The sequence below is a fragment of the Synchiropus splendidus genome, chromosome 18 (genome assembly GCF_027744825.2).
Source record: "Synchiropus splendidus isolate RoL2022-P1 chromosome 18, RoL_Sspl_1.0, whole genome shotgun sequence".
NCBI classification, from domain to species: Eukaryota; Metazoa; Chordata; class Actinopteri; order Syngnathiformes; family Callionymidae; genus Synchiropus; species Synchiropus splendidus.
In genome coordinates this window covers 9,758,882-9,772,749 of record NC_071351.1, presented here as the reverse complement: position 1 = coordinate 9,772,749, position 13,868 = coordinate 9,758,882, and the positions used below count along the sequence as shown (strand labels likewise).

At 43.3% G+C, this 13,868-nt stretch overlaps 1 protein-coding gene across 6 annotated transcripts; it reads left to right on the top strand.

The window, feature by feature from the left end:
• Positions 1-504: 504 nt before the first annotated feature.
• On the top strand, positions 505-13,301 carry srm (spermidine synthase). 6 transcript variants are annotated; one of them, XM_053848745.1, is made up of 30 exons: positions 505-661; positions 1,463-1,599; positions 1,925-2,048; positions 2,131-2,235; positions 2,394-2,553; positions 2,636-2,744; positions 2,885-2,960; positions 3,029-3,139; positions 3,213-3,356; positions 3,801-3,991; positions 4,054-4,210; positions 4,453-4,601; positions 4,743-4,793; positions 4,864-4,975; positions 5,259-5,306; positions 5,374-5,446; positions 5,516-5,625; positions 5,701-5,793; positions 5,858-5,926; positions 6,006-6,111; positions 6,180-6,253; positions 6,955-7,126; positions 7,207-7,271; positions 8,071-8,147; positions 10,568-10,688; positions 11,043-11,135; positions 11,733-11,970; positions 12,112-12,257; positions 12,372-12,494; positions 12,710-13,301. In XM_053848745.1, the coding sequence occupies exons 1-30, from the start codon at positions 539-541 to the stop codon at positions 12,725-12,727; spliced, it is 3,375 nt and encodes a 1,124-aa protein (XP_053704720.1). In that variant the 5' UTR covers positions 505-538; the 3' UTR covers positions 12,728-13,301. The 6 variants fall into 6 exon arrangements, 5 of the variants coding, with proteins under 5 accessions (XP_053704720.1, XP_053704719.1, XP_053704721.1 ...); XM_053848744.1 differs by having other exon boundaries at positions 8,068-8,147; XR_008412921.1 differs by lacking the exons at positions 12,112-12,257; positions 12,372-12,494; positions 12,710-13,301 and having other exon boundaries at positions 8,068-8,147; positions 11,043-11,445; positions 11,733-11,877.
• Positions 13,302-13,868: the final 567 nt, after the last annotated feature.

Here is a 13,868-nt window from a genome sequence, read left to right as displayed (position 1 = left end):
GCAAGAACTCTCCACCGACCCGGAGAGAGCAAACCACCTTATTCCGGTCGAGAACCATGGCCTCAGACTTGGAGGTGCTGATCTTCATCCCGGCCGCTTCACACTCAGCTGCAAATCGCCCCAGTGCATGCTGAAGGTCCCGGTCCGATGAGGCCAGCAGAACAACATCGTCCGCAAATAGCAGAGATGAAATTCTGTGGTTCCCGAACCGGATCCCCTCCGACCCCATCCATCGTAAATCGTAAAGGTAAATGTATATGAGACATCACATCATGAATCAATATTAACGATTATTTCGACTGTTTTTTTTTAATTTAAATATCATTTTAACCGTCATATCCAATATTTGCTGGGTAGATTTCATCTGTTCGATATTGTCATCGGAAGACAGGCTTCACTGCGACACCATACTGCACCTTGGCAGCCATGGGGATAGGTGGCGCTGTTGCTGCAGCCGCTTGTCTACTCTCGTGAGATAAGTGGAAGAAGAAGAGGACACTTCCTGTCTCTCACATGTGTACACACACCGAAGCTAGTGATGGCTTCAAAAAAGGAAAAAAAATCCGCAAATACATCTGTGTCGGAAGAAAGCGCCGATAAAAACCAGGAGGGAAAGCGTGAGCTGTGTCCTGGTTTCAAAGATGTCGACAGCTTTGTTAAAGTAAGTCAACCCACTTGTTTAGGTTTCTGTTTCTCGAGTAAATTCCTCAACGTGGAGAGCTTGTAGCCCAAATCTCTTAATGTATTTACGAAGGCAAAATTATGGAGGTCATTTTATTTCAATTTATCGGCATCATATGTATCTCGGGTGGTGTTTAGGGCTTCTGCACTTTCCTAAGCTTTAAGCTAAGCATTATTGTATCATTTACCCTACAATAAAGTGGAAAAGCAACGATGTCACTTTTCACAAGCGTTTTCTGTTGTATTGTCACATATTAAAAAGAAAAAAAAAAACATTACAACATCACCTCGTCGACTTCAGTATTTTGGAAAGTACGGTTTTCGTCGAGAATGTAATCACCTATTTTTATTTCCAACCTTACATGTACGATCCAACACGTCGCGTTTTTGATGTTGCTTTCTTTCTTGATAAATAACTGTTGGTCAATAAACTTAAAAGGCAATATTCAGTTTTGTTTTGTTTATATATTTTTTCTAATGCTGTAATCGACCATTCTATACACGTTCTGATAATGTTTTTTTATTTCATTTAAATTGAAATACATGGTGTCATAATTATGGCACGCAATGATTCATAACAAACATATTTTTTTGGAGTAATCCGCTACACTGTCACAAAGAATTTTGTCCTGAAACTTTGACAATTACACCCTTAATTGACAAGGCGTTTTTCAGTCCCTTGTTTTCTGAATGTGCAAGTCGAACACAGAAATGTTCTGATTTCAGCTGTCTGCTCTGTGTGTCTTGGATATCTTAATGATTTTCCACCTCTTCTATGCAGCATGGACTCTGCGCTGTGTTGTCAGCCACCAAAGCCTCAGCTGGACTGCCTCAAGCTGGAGATGAATTTGATTTTTATCGTAGCTTCCCACTCTTCCGCGAGTTCTGTGACAGCCAGGGAGATAAACTACTGCAGTGGTGAGTGTTTTTTTTTTGTGAATTCTTGGGCAAGAAAAGCTGTTCTTGTCTCTGCTAAGATAATAATAAGAAATTTAAAGTGCTCTAATATTAGCCAGTAGAAAGACTCCATAGAATATGATGGGGTTTTATTATCAAGGTTATGAACTATTGAAACAACGACAGATTTAGGGCTCCTAAGAAATCTATTATTTGCCTCTGAATAATTTTGATGACAAAGGACACAGAGCAATTGTTAACTATATAACATATGTTCATATTATATATAAAATTCAATGTTTTCTAACTCAGTTAGTGACTTCAGAATCTCTTAACATGTCTTCAGCATGAGTCAGATCATGCTGCACCACAACTGCAGATCTCATGTGAGAGACTCTAACAAGCTGACCGGCCTGGAAGAGAGATTTGACCTGGTGGTTGATTCAAACGATGTCATCCTTGAGAAAGTGGTATGTTGCCAAACTTTAAAAGAAACTCAAACAATCACTGGAGCTCTTAATCTTTATCTTGACTATCACATTGGGACTCCAGGGGATCCTCCTTGATGAAGCCGATGGTGTCAACCGGAGCCAGCAGCCTGTCATGCCTGCAGGCTTCCAGCCTCCCAAGATTGTTGTTTCCAGCTGGAACCGCAAGGTTGGTTTTCTATCCCACCTTCTCGATCGCTCATCTCTGTTTTGGTCTGTGTTCAAGTTGTACCACTGCCAATGTTGGCACGCAGCCACTGGAAGTTTACATTTTTATTCTCTGATGTCTGCAAATATTTGTAACTTGTTTCTGCTCTCCTTGATCAGGGCTCAAGTTCTGACGGCCGTGCTGGGACTTTCAAGCTGCTCCATGCGAAGAACATCCAGAGGCCTCAGCTGAAATTTAAGGAGAAAATTGACAACAGCAACACGCCGTTTATTCCCAAAATCTTTGTGAAGCCCAACGCAATGAAACCCCTTCCCTCGTGTAAATATTGTTTTCTCTCTGATAGCTCCTGACTTTATTAAAAAAAAAGAGCATTTAATATTTGAAATGTTCGTCTCTTTAGATTTTACCAGCAAAAATACTTGTAGAGACAAACCAGGGGATGGAGACGTCCCAGCTGCACTGGCTGACTTCATCCACCAGCAGAGGACACAGGAGCATGTGGAAGACATGTAAGTGCCATTGTACACAAGGACAACCTTAGTCTTCCTATTAGCTCTTTAAATTAAGGTTCAAATTTGAGTCATATTTATATTAAACTGTGGTTGAATTTCAAAAGGACAGTTGGTGAATTTCTTTTTACCACCTGCAGGTTTGCTCACCCGTACCAGTACGAACTGGATCACCTGACTACTCCAGAAAACCTTTTGTGCAAACCGGAGCCTCAGGTGGGGGAAATACTCCCGACACTTAAATTGTTGTGACTTCCACTGAATCTCTCCTGGTGGCGCTTCAGATGTACAGATCCATTTCTGAAACCAGCTGCAGCTTCATCGACACGCTCGAGGATCTGGTGGCTCTCAACGAGAAGCTCTGCAAGTTGCCAGAGTTTGCTGTGGATCTCGAGGTAATATAAAATATGCTTGAACTGTGTTGGATTTTTGAACAGTGCGTCACTTGTTTTTTTTTTTTCTTGTAAGCATCATTCTTACAGGAGTTTCCTGGGAATCACATGTCTGATGCAGATCTCCACCAGAGAAGAAGACTTCATCATTGACACCTTGGTGCTCCGCAGCGAGATGTATATCCTGAATGAGTCTTTCACAGACTCCAACATTGTTAAAGTGAGCAGCACGATTGAGAGAGGAACTATTTTTGGAGTCACTTCCAAAGCATTGTTGCTCGCTGAACATGAAGTCATAGGTGAAGAGAATATCTTCCGGTGTCATTTGAAATCCACTTGTGTTTAATCTTGTTTTTTACTGTATGTCAGGCAAAGTAATAATAGGATTCTCTTCTGCTTAAACGGTCGGATTTTGAGAGTTTTAATTTCAAACGACGGCTCGGTGGGTGTTTTTGATACGTGGCATGCTTCTGGTCTCAAACGCACAGCGGGGTGCCGGTGATTAATGATGCTGCGTGGGTTTTAGCTGCTGAAAGAGGCTTGATCTGTGAAATGAATGCGCGCAACCTTCACTTTTTTTTTTCTTCAAACATCAATTACCAGCATTTGTGAGTCTCAGCTTCCTGTTTGCGGTTACTTTAATAACCTGTTGTATTGATGGCAGGTGTTTCATGGGGCTGACTCAGACATCGAGTGGCTTCAGAAGGACTTGGGTTTGTATGTGGTCAACCTCTTCGACACCCACCAGGCCAGTCGAGCCCTGAACCTGGCCCGGCACTCGCTGGACCACCTGATGAAGCATTACTGCAGCATGGACACCGACAAGCGCTACCAGCTGGCGGACTGGAGGATCCGGTACGAGAACGAGCAAGCCGGTTATCCTAACTGTGTAGCTGAAGTGCCATTTGACCCAACAGACCCTTGCCGGAGGAGATGGTGCAGTACGCCCGGTCAGACACCCACTACCTCCTGTACATCTACGACTGCATGCGAGCACAGCTGCTGGACTTCAACCACGGACAGCCAGGTCTGCTGCAGAGCGTGTGGAATAAAAGCAGAGACATTTCCCTGAAGGTTTGTGCATATATCACATCGTTCCCTTTCAACTGCCGCCCTTCCTTCACCGTACACAGCCACACAAAAATACAACCAGATTTTGGCACTAATGTTTGTTACTTATTGTGCTGTGAAGGTTCTGATGGAAGAACCTTCAAGCAAGACGAAATTGCTTGATAAATGATCGACGAATTGAACATATCAAATCAAAATCCATTTTTTTATTATTCTTTCAATTGTCTTCTGCCATTTCCACTCAGAAATACATCAAGCCAATATTCACTGAGGAGTCGTATTTGGAGCTGCTGAGGAAGCAGAAGAAGACCTTTAACACGCAGCAGCTTGCTGCCTTCAGACTGCTGTTCGCCTGGAGGGACAAACTGGCCCGGCAGGAAGATGAAAGCACTGGGTACGCTTTTTTTGGAAATGAAACAAGTCAGCTGGTCTGGAAATCTGGAGACCTTTCCTTTCTGCAGCTTTTTCGCCCTCAACTGTCATGTTTCGATACCGATCGCACCCCTTGTGTGACGTGTTGTCCTCATGTGTGCAGATATGTGCTGCCCACTCACATGATGAGCAAGATATCAGAGGAGCTGCCAAAGTAAGTTCATGAAATCTCCTCCACTCTGTCTTTTATTCATAAGCTGACTGTTCCGGCTTGAACCACCTAGAGAGCCTCAGGGCATCATCGCCTGCTGCAACCCTGTCCCCCCTCTGGTTAGGCAGCAGGTCAACGAGCTTCATTTGCTGGTGCAGGAGGCCAGAGAGATCCCTCTGCTCAAGGTGAGGAGGGCTGACACCAACCAGCTGTTGCTATGATTCCGTTTTTATGAAACTCATTTGTTTGGCTGCTGTTGGGACTCAGTCCATATTACAACTTATGAATTATAAATTTCAAGCCGCTGCTGAGTGTGAAAGCAAGAGCTGTAACTGTGTTGACATTCTGTGAAGTTGAAGTTGCGCAAGCACTATTGTTAATACAAGCTGCAACAAACTCCTCTAAAAATGTGTTACGAATTGAAGCTGCCCATGTTCTTTTTTACATGTGTTTCCTGCTCTCCTCCAGGCCGAGATCGCAGCTCAGAAGAAGAAAGGCTTGACACCGATCAGAAGGGTTTGTCTAAACACTCTTGATTCAGAAGCTTTTGTCACTGAAAGTCTAACAAAGTATTATTTTCCAGCCTGAGACCCTTCTGTTTGGCCCTCACGATACATCTAAAGTTTCGGAAGATAACCTCTCTTTCTCAGTTGATGGTATGAAGCGGCTGCTTGCAATCAGTAACTTATTTTGCTCAACATAATAATAATAATAATCGTTTCCAGAAATGCCGGTCAAGCAAGGAACCCTCTTTTCAGAAGATGAGCAGAAGATGGACGTTGAAGTGCAGATCCCAAGTGGTCTTGTCGCGTCGGCTAAAATCACATTGTTTGAAGTAAATATGGTTTTAGTTTTCTTTAAATCTCAATTGTTTTTTTTTTTTTGCAATTCTTCATCAGTTTTTTCGCAGGAGCCAGAAAGACAGGTCGATGGAGATTCTCTCTCGGTGACTCAAACCAAAGCCAGACAAATCAATGAGTCTTTTGAAAACCCGTTTAGAATGGTAGGTCAAGCTTTCACTGTTCATTATTAAGTGTTTCCCTAACAGACCATTTTGCCTTTGTCAGTATCTCCCAACCAGAGATGTGCACATCAGCAAGAACGCAAAGTTTGACCCTTCCTCTAAAATATTTGAGGTAACTGCATTGTTTATTTGCCTACTTCACTCAATATTTTTCTGACGTACTGGTCTTCTTCCATGAACTGGCCGTCCAGATAAGTAAGCGGTGGAAACTCCAGACATTGGAGCAGCAGCAGCAGGAGCTGGAGGCCAAACAAAAAGCCAAGAAGGAAGCAAAACTACAAGCAAAGAAAGCTGCGGGTACGTTTGCAACTTTTTACAGTCAATTTTTAGAAGTAATTCCATCACTGACGGTGTGTTTGTCTCAGGAGAGAGAAAGAAGACAACTGAAACCTACCAGCAGTCGCTGCAGAACGTTGCCAGCGTCCGCCAGCAGGCGTTGGTGCGTCATTTATCTTTCCCTTGCTTCCCACTCCTGTGCTTTGTGATCTCTGAAAAGCTGACGCGGGTTCAGAGCGGTGTCGGCGTCATGGAGACACGTTCATATTTATATCTGTCACCTGGTGCGTCGGGGGATGAAGAACACTCAGTGTGGGGCTGAAACATTGAGAGGCTTCTCCCACACTTTCTCTGAGCTTGGAAACTGCAAGACTGACTTCCTGAAAGTCTTCTTCAGCAGTTCCACCCTTAGTTTGCTAAATTATAGATCTTAGACTCTAGAATCTTAAAAGCCACTAATGAACATTCACAACACAAAGATATTATAATAATGTATAATAAAACAGGCAGGTTCTGAAATTGAAAATCATGGATCCCAGCATGGGAAACCAACGACTGATGCGCTGGATGTCTTATTTCTCTGCATCTGTCCATGCCTGTCTCTGTCTGTTTGTGTCTGCTTTCCACTCTCAGTTTTTGTCTTTGTGTCTTCTTATCTCTCCTTGTGCATCTGTGTCTGCCTTTTATCTTATTTAGAAAGAACAGAATTGTATCATCATTATTAATTGCAATTTCAAGGACGGGAGCGCCCGACTGTGTCTGTACTGTCGACTGATGTCGGGATCAATGATAAATTGTGTCGACTGAGTTTGACCACGTTCAGCGGGGAAGCTGAATGACCCTTTGACCGATCGATATCTTCAGGAGTTTGCAAAAGACAACGAGAAGAAGAGAGAACGGATCCCCAGTGAGGTCGGAGAGTCCACACCGAAAGCAAAGAAGAAGCTGAAGAAATCTTCAGAGGAACCTGAAGCGGCCTCCCAAGAGGAGTTCAAGCCGTTCGACTACAGTCAGTCCGACCTCAAAGTCTTCTCCGGTGATGTCACGTTTTTTGACCTCTTTAAATATTGAAATGCTCTTTGAAAAGCATCTCTAAATGTGTTTCTGGTTTCTCAGGTGGCAAATCAAACGACAACAGACACTTTGATCCAAATCGGCGAAGTCATGGTTTCAAGAAAAAGGTCATTTTATTACACATGTTTAAGCATAAGTCCTCAGTACTTTACGTTAGTTAGCATACTATTTTTATATTTATAACTTGAGAATTAATATGTTTTGTACGGAGCCCTGGAAGTGACATGCGTGTGTTTATTTTTTTGGATGTGACATGCATGACTTCATTTTTTTTTTTAGCCCAAGATAACAGTTATCTCCGGATAATTTTTACCTGGAGATAATTTTTAAAGAAGCAAAGTCTGTGCGCTTTTAACACTCTGATCAAGTGCCGTCTACTCAAAATAATACCACATGTGACATGCATGACTTTATTTATTTTTTTGCCTGAGATAACATCTCAAGATAATTTGTATCTCGAGTTAATTTTTATCTCAGGATAAAAAAAATAAAGTCATGCATGTCGCTTCCAGGGACACGTAATACGTATAGCTTAGCCACGTATAGTATTATTTTCAGAAGAAGGCACTTGATCAGAGTGTTAAAAGCGCACAGACTTGCAGACAGTGACTGACAAAGTTGACGAACAGTTACCAGCCATGGGAGACAAAGTAGTTCCAGGAGGACGTATACAAAATGCTGACATTTACGATTGTATCTTCATATAAAATTATCTCGAGATAAAAATTATCTCAAGATCACTGTTATCTTGGGCTAAATAAAAAAATAAATAAAGTCATGCATGTCACTTCCAGGGCTCCGTAGTTTTGTGATATATAAAGTGTAGATTTTTTTTGCAATGAGGGCTGCAGTACTCAGATGCACCACTAATGGTCGTCGTTTGCTTCTTCCATTGCTGTTCAGCAGAAAGTTGCGAAAGGACAAAAGCTCAATCAGGTCGCTGGAAATCGAAGTATGTCGTACCTTCCTGAGAAGTCTGCAAGGTAAGGCAAATCTACTTTGTGAAAATGTCAGTTGTTGCTTCAATGTTTTTCTGTTCTGCTCTCTGTAGGGGCTTCCGGCATAACTGGTCCAAAAGATAAAACACACTGCACGTGTTCTGGTTTTTGGTGGAGCCAATTTCATGGTTTCATGACAGTGAAGGTCATATTTTTATTTGACAAACTGTGAAAACCCCTAATGTTTTCATCATGTTATCCGTGATACTTGTGTAAATATGCACTCACAGTAAACATTTTTAAAGGGTGTGTTTTTTTTTTGTTTTTTTTTTTAAACTGGAGAAGTATTCTTGCATTTTTATCTTAATTGTATGCCAGTCCATGTTTAATTCATTTCTTACTACAATAACATGTGATAGTCATCAACTCAGTTTACTCTGATTGTCTTTCTGGTTCATGAAAACAAAAATATGCAATAAAATTATGACCCTGTCAGTTGTTAGAAAGTGCATCAATCAGTCACTGAGAGCATTGATGTCCTGTCATTGTTGGAAAAGCCTTTTTATGTGGCTCATGACAGAGTTGTGTGCTTTTGCAATGCCACCAAAGATCTGTGTCTTTATGCAGTTTTCACTGGAACTTCAACAATGGTTTTTGGAGCTGGAAGGGCTCACAGCATTTGGCACAAAATAAGTTGTGTTTGTTTGGCTTATTGTCAAGTATAAAGATCAATTTGAGTTGTTGAGTGTGAAGCGGCTGGGATGAGGATCAGCACCTCTAAGTTCAAGACCATGGTTCTCAACCAGAAACGGATGGATTGCTCTCTCCAGGTTGGGACTGAGATCTTGCCTCAAGTGGAGAGGTTTAAGTATCTCGGGGTGTTGTTCTCATGTGAGGGGATTAGGGATTTGGAGATTGGTCGGCGAATTGGGGCAGCAGGGGCGGTATTGCAGTCCCTTTGCCGCACTGTTGTCCATAAGAGAGAGCTGAGCCAGAACGCAAAGCTCTCTATATACCGATCAGTCTTCGTCCCGACCCTCACCTACGGTCATGAGCTTTGGGTCATGACCGAGAGAGCAAGGTCCTGGATAAAAGCGGCTGAAATGGGTTTTCTCTGAAGGGTGGCAGGCGTTTCCCTTAGAGATAAGGTGAGAAGCTCTGTCACTCGGGGAGAGGCTCGGAGTAGAGCCGCTGCTTCTCCACATTGAGAGGAGTCAGCTGAGGTGGTTCGGGCATCTCATCAGGATGCTCTCTGGACGCCTTTGACACCTGACACGTCCAGCTGGGAGGAGACCGAGGGGTCGACCCAGGACCAGGTGGAGAGATTATATCTCTACGCTGGCCTGGGAGCGTCTCGGGATCCCCCAGTCGGAGATGGTGGATGTCGCTCGGGAGAAGGGCGTTTGGTGTGACCTCCTGAAGCTGCTGCCCCCACGACCCGGCAACGCATAAGCGGGCGAGGATGGATGGATGGATAGAGATCAATTTGGCATAGTAGGAGCATTCCAAATTAATTTTACACCAAGAAGAGCAATAGTACGAGTGTTTTCCTGACCAAATAAAATGTGTCGTGTTTCTAAAAGTATGGTTAAAAATATGATTTAAACTCCTCAATCAATAGAAAGGATTCTTCCAAATACAGTGTTAAGCTGTATTTTAACGTTGAAACATAAACATATCTGTAGTTTGTGTTTCAAAAATAGTTATAAGCAAATGCGATTTTAACTGTATTGTGCGTGTCTAAAGTTTAACTCCACCGACGCGTTCTACCTATTGCGCAAGCGCAGTGCCCTACCGGCGTGGTCTCGAGGTATGCCCAAGGGCGGGCCTGTTGTGTCGAGTCAAACGAACTATACGCCAACCAGGGGGAAATCCTACCTTCTGATTGGCGGATGAGCCGGCAAAGGAATGACGCCATCATCATCCATTTGCCGCTTCCGAGGAGCAGCACGTATGGTTGTACCCCTGCGGTAGTCACGTTGTGAATCTTAATAACAGGTTAACGGAACCTCTCGTCAATTACCGGCTAGCGACAACATGGACAACATAAAAGACGGCTGGTTTACGGAGACGTGCACGCTGTGGCCTGGCCAAGCTATTAGTTTGCAAGTGGAGGAGGTTCTCCATCATAAAAAATCCAAATTTCAGGATGTTTTGGTGTTCAAGAGGTGAGCAGCTAGCGGTGTTTAACTAGCATGCCAGCGTGGGCTGTTCTGACTGAGCTCAAAAGGCCCTGAAATAGAAGACTAGTTGACCAGCGATAGCACTACGAAGGGCTCAATAACATCAATAGGTGACGCGTCTTTCCTATATATCCATATATCCATCGCTCGCGGCAGTCAGGGGAAAGTGATTTTGCTGCTGTCAATATTGAACTATTCACTTGTCTGGGCTCTTTAGGATTTGTGTTAAGGTGTTGAAGTTGAAACGTCTGTGTGAGTTAGATTCATCATCTTTTGTTTCAGTAAAACATATGGAAACGTCTTGGTTCTTGATGGAGTGATCCAGTGCACCGAAAGGGATGAATTTGCCTACCAAGAGATGATCGCCAACCTTCCTCTGTGCAGCCACCCCTGTCCTAAGAAGGTATGACAAACACCATCACAAAGTTCTCTGTGACCGCTTCAAAACTTTGTCTCAGACGTTGAAGCAATGTGCACGGTAGTTCTTCTACACAAACCACACTTTGCCACTCTAAATGTTTGATTTGGCTTGGGAGCAAATGTATTCCACGTCCGCAAAAGCGACAAGCACCAACAAAAGCAGCTGCCTGTGAATTGGTTCTCTGAAGATAGATGCTTCGAATCAAAATAAACGTGAAGGTTGATTTGTTCACACTCAGAAATTGAAGTGGTCAAGTTTGAAACTCAATGTGAGTGTGTCTGCACAACAGCAACTTAAGTAGATATATAGATATAAGTTTCGTCTCTGTCCCGACAGGTGCTGATTATCGGTGGTGGGGACGGCGGCGTGCTGAGAGAAGTGGTGAAGCATCCTCTGGTGGAGTCCGTGGTTCTGTGTGAGATTGATGAGGTGGGAATGACGTTGCTGACTTTGAGTCTAGACAGTCACTGTTGAGCAGAATCAAGATAGACAGACTGAGATGGAGAAGTGCTAGCCGAGATACTGACACTGGTGTCAGTGCAGGAACGCACACTCGCAACGTTCACAGAGAGATTGGCCGATCATTTCATCCTTCACTTCTCGCAGAGTGTTTCTAGAACATTGGCATTTTATAGGCCCAACAAAGCTGTTCACTGTTGACAGCTGGAGTTTTGTTGAGAGAAAAATCGACTGCAGACGAAGTTTTAGTGCAGAGAGAAGGTAAAGAGAGAAGTGTAAGGTAAGTGAATTATAGTTTCTATAGTACAGTATTATAGTTTGTTATTGCGAGTGAAAAGTGTCTAATTCAACGAAGGTTTGACTCGAAAGGCACATCCGATGTAATCGGATGAAGATAGATGAGATCAGGCGCTTCACTTGAGTGGACTTGGAGTTGCGTTTTTTTTAAATAAGTCCTTTAAGACACGATAAGAGTGGAATAGCTGTTGCTAGATTAGTTATTCTAATCTTTAGATCTAATCTAAGATGTGATGTTTCCCTTTAATTCTTCAACACCTTTCCTTGCAGGACGTCATCAATGTCTCCAAAAAGTTCCTCCCGGCGATGGCCAAGGGATTCTTCGACCCAAAACTTAGCTTACATGTAGGAGATGGGTTTGAATTCATGAAGAAGAACCAAGACGCTTTTGACATCATCATCACAGACTCCTCGGATCCCGTCGGCCCAGCCGAGAGTTTGTTCAAAGAGACGTACTACCAGCTCATGAAGACGGCCCTGAAGAAAGACGGAATTCTCTGTTCTCAAGGTAACCAGGTGTTTCATCCTCGACTTTATTCAAACACTGGAACCCACTATAGAAGTGGAAGGAGTTTAAATTGGGAAGAGCGTTGGAGACCCTGAGAGTGCCGGTGATTTAAAGCTGCTGCCGCCTGTGTGTCCCTGGCAGGAGAGTGTCAGTGGCTCCATTTAGAGTTGATAAAGGAGATGCAGACCTTCTGCAAGACCCTGTTCCCTGTGGTGGACTACGCCTACACCACCATCCCCACTTATCCCAGCGGGCAAATTGGATTCATGCTGTGCAGTAAAAATCATGTAAGTCTTCCTGTCGGTGTCCATTTGACACTCTGCACACTTGGTGGGATGGTTTAAAAATACCTCTGACAGGCAATCGCATTCCATCATGGGTCTTTTTTTTTCCACGAACAGGAAACACATTTCCAGAAACCAGTGAAGGAATTGTCCGACGAGGAGCGGGAAAGCATGCAGCTTAAATATTACAACACAGACATCCACAAAGCTTCGTTCGTTCTGCCAGAGTTCGCAAGGAAGGTTTGTAGCAGCTGACTTCTTAGAGGATGGAGTGCGCCCATAATGCACTGGAACTGTTGAAGCGGCGTCATGACTTAAGGGTTCATTTCTTCAACTGATAATGACGTACTGGTGAAAATAGAATTGGTTTCAGCAATATATATCTGAAAATATTTCCCAGTTGCATGCGCACCAAGAGCTCCTCTTCACTTCGTCTTTCCTCTTTCATCCTCCAGGTTCTCAATGAAGCATGATGTGCTCTCACGTGTCGCTCCTGCTCCGAGCACTCGGACCACAGACGCACCTTCATTTGAAACGTCTCAACAACAGGTGGCAGTCAGCGCTGCCTCTTGTTGCCTGCAGGCTGTGAAGCCGGACAGTTTCCCACCAGTCGCTTCGTTCCAATATCGTAACCTCATCCTGATTTTTGTCCTGTGGACCTGGGCGGAGTGGGAGAAGCACTACCATCAATTCTGACCTCAGAGAATTTTTTGGTTTTGTTTTAAGTTTGCGTTTAATATTGAAGACATCATTTTACTGTGTGAACTTGCATCATGATCCGTGTCATTCATTCTCTGCCACCGTCTCCTCTGAAACCACGCCCTCTTGTGCCTGAAATTATTACTGTTGTCCCTTTAATCCATGAAGCTGGAGCTCAGCAGTTATATGGGTATTTAATAAGATTTTAAGAATTCGTCCTGCAGCTCAAACTTAAGTCGTAGTTTGTTGAAATGCTGTAACAAGTCCAGTGTCATGCCGTTCTGTGAAAACCTGCATTTTTTTTTTTAAATTAAGTATATTAACTATAATAAATCTGTACACAGCGGGGTTGAGCAGTTTGTTTTGTCTTTTTTTTTGTTGTTTTTAAAAAAATCTTAAAATTTGGTTTGTCCTTTTAATCGAGTTTAATCATTTAAATTCGATTAAGATTCAGCTGGGGCTTGCAGTTCATCTTTTGGACACAGGCTGGCGCCCTTTAGTCGCTGTTAGTCGAGTTCATATTGCTTGAGGGAAAAAAGGTGAACTTCTTCTGTCTTATATAGCCATGCTTCACTTGTCGTTGCAGTATTAACTACCCCAAATGGTGTGGTAATTGGTGAATTAATACACCTTAAAAGAAATTCCAGGAGTTTTTCCTGGCCTATCTGCTGTATTTTTTTAAGTTTTCCAAATCCTGAGAGGATGCAGACCCAGGACAAGGTGGAAATATTGCTCCTCCACTCTGGCTTGGGAATGTCCCTGACCTCCTGAGACAGCTGAGCCATTGATGGGCATGTAAAAACTGCAAGTAGAAGCAGAAGCAGCTCTCAAATTTCAAATGGGGCTATTGTGGCGCGAAGCACCTTCAAAATGCAAACCTTCTCCGTCACCGTCGCCGGCGGCGACAGGACGACT

Bases quoted from the DNA above. Each gene is read 5' to 3' on its own strand.
- srm (XM_053848744.1), top strand. From the start codon at position 539: ATGGCTTCAAAAAAGGAAAAAAAATCCGCAAATACATCTGTGTCGGAA. The intron at 6,112-6,179 runs GTACGTTTGCAA...TGTTTGTCTCAG, and splicing joins ACAAGCAAAGAAAGCTGCGG to GAGAGAGAAAGAAGACAACT. The intron at 7,272-8,067 runs GTCATTTTATTA...ATTGCTGTTCAG, and splicing joins GTCATGGTTTCAAGAAAAAG to CAGAAAGTTGCGAAAGGACA.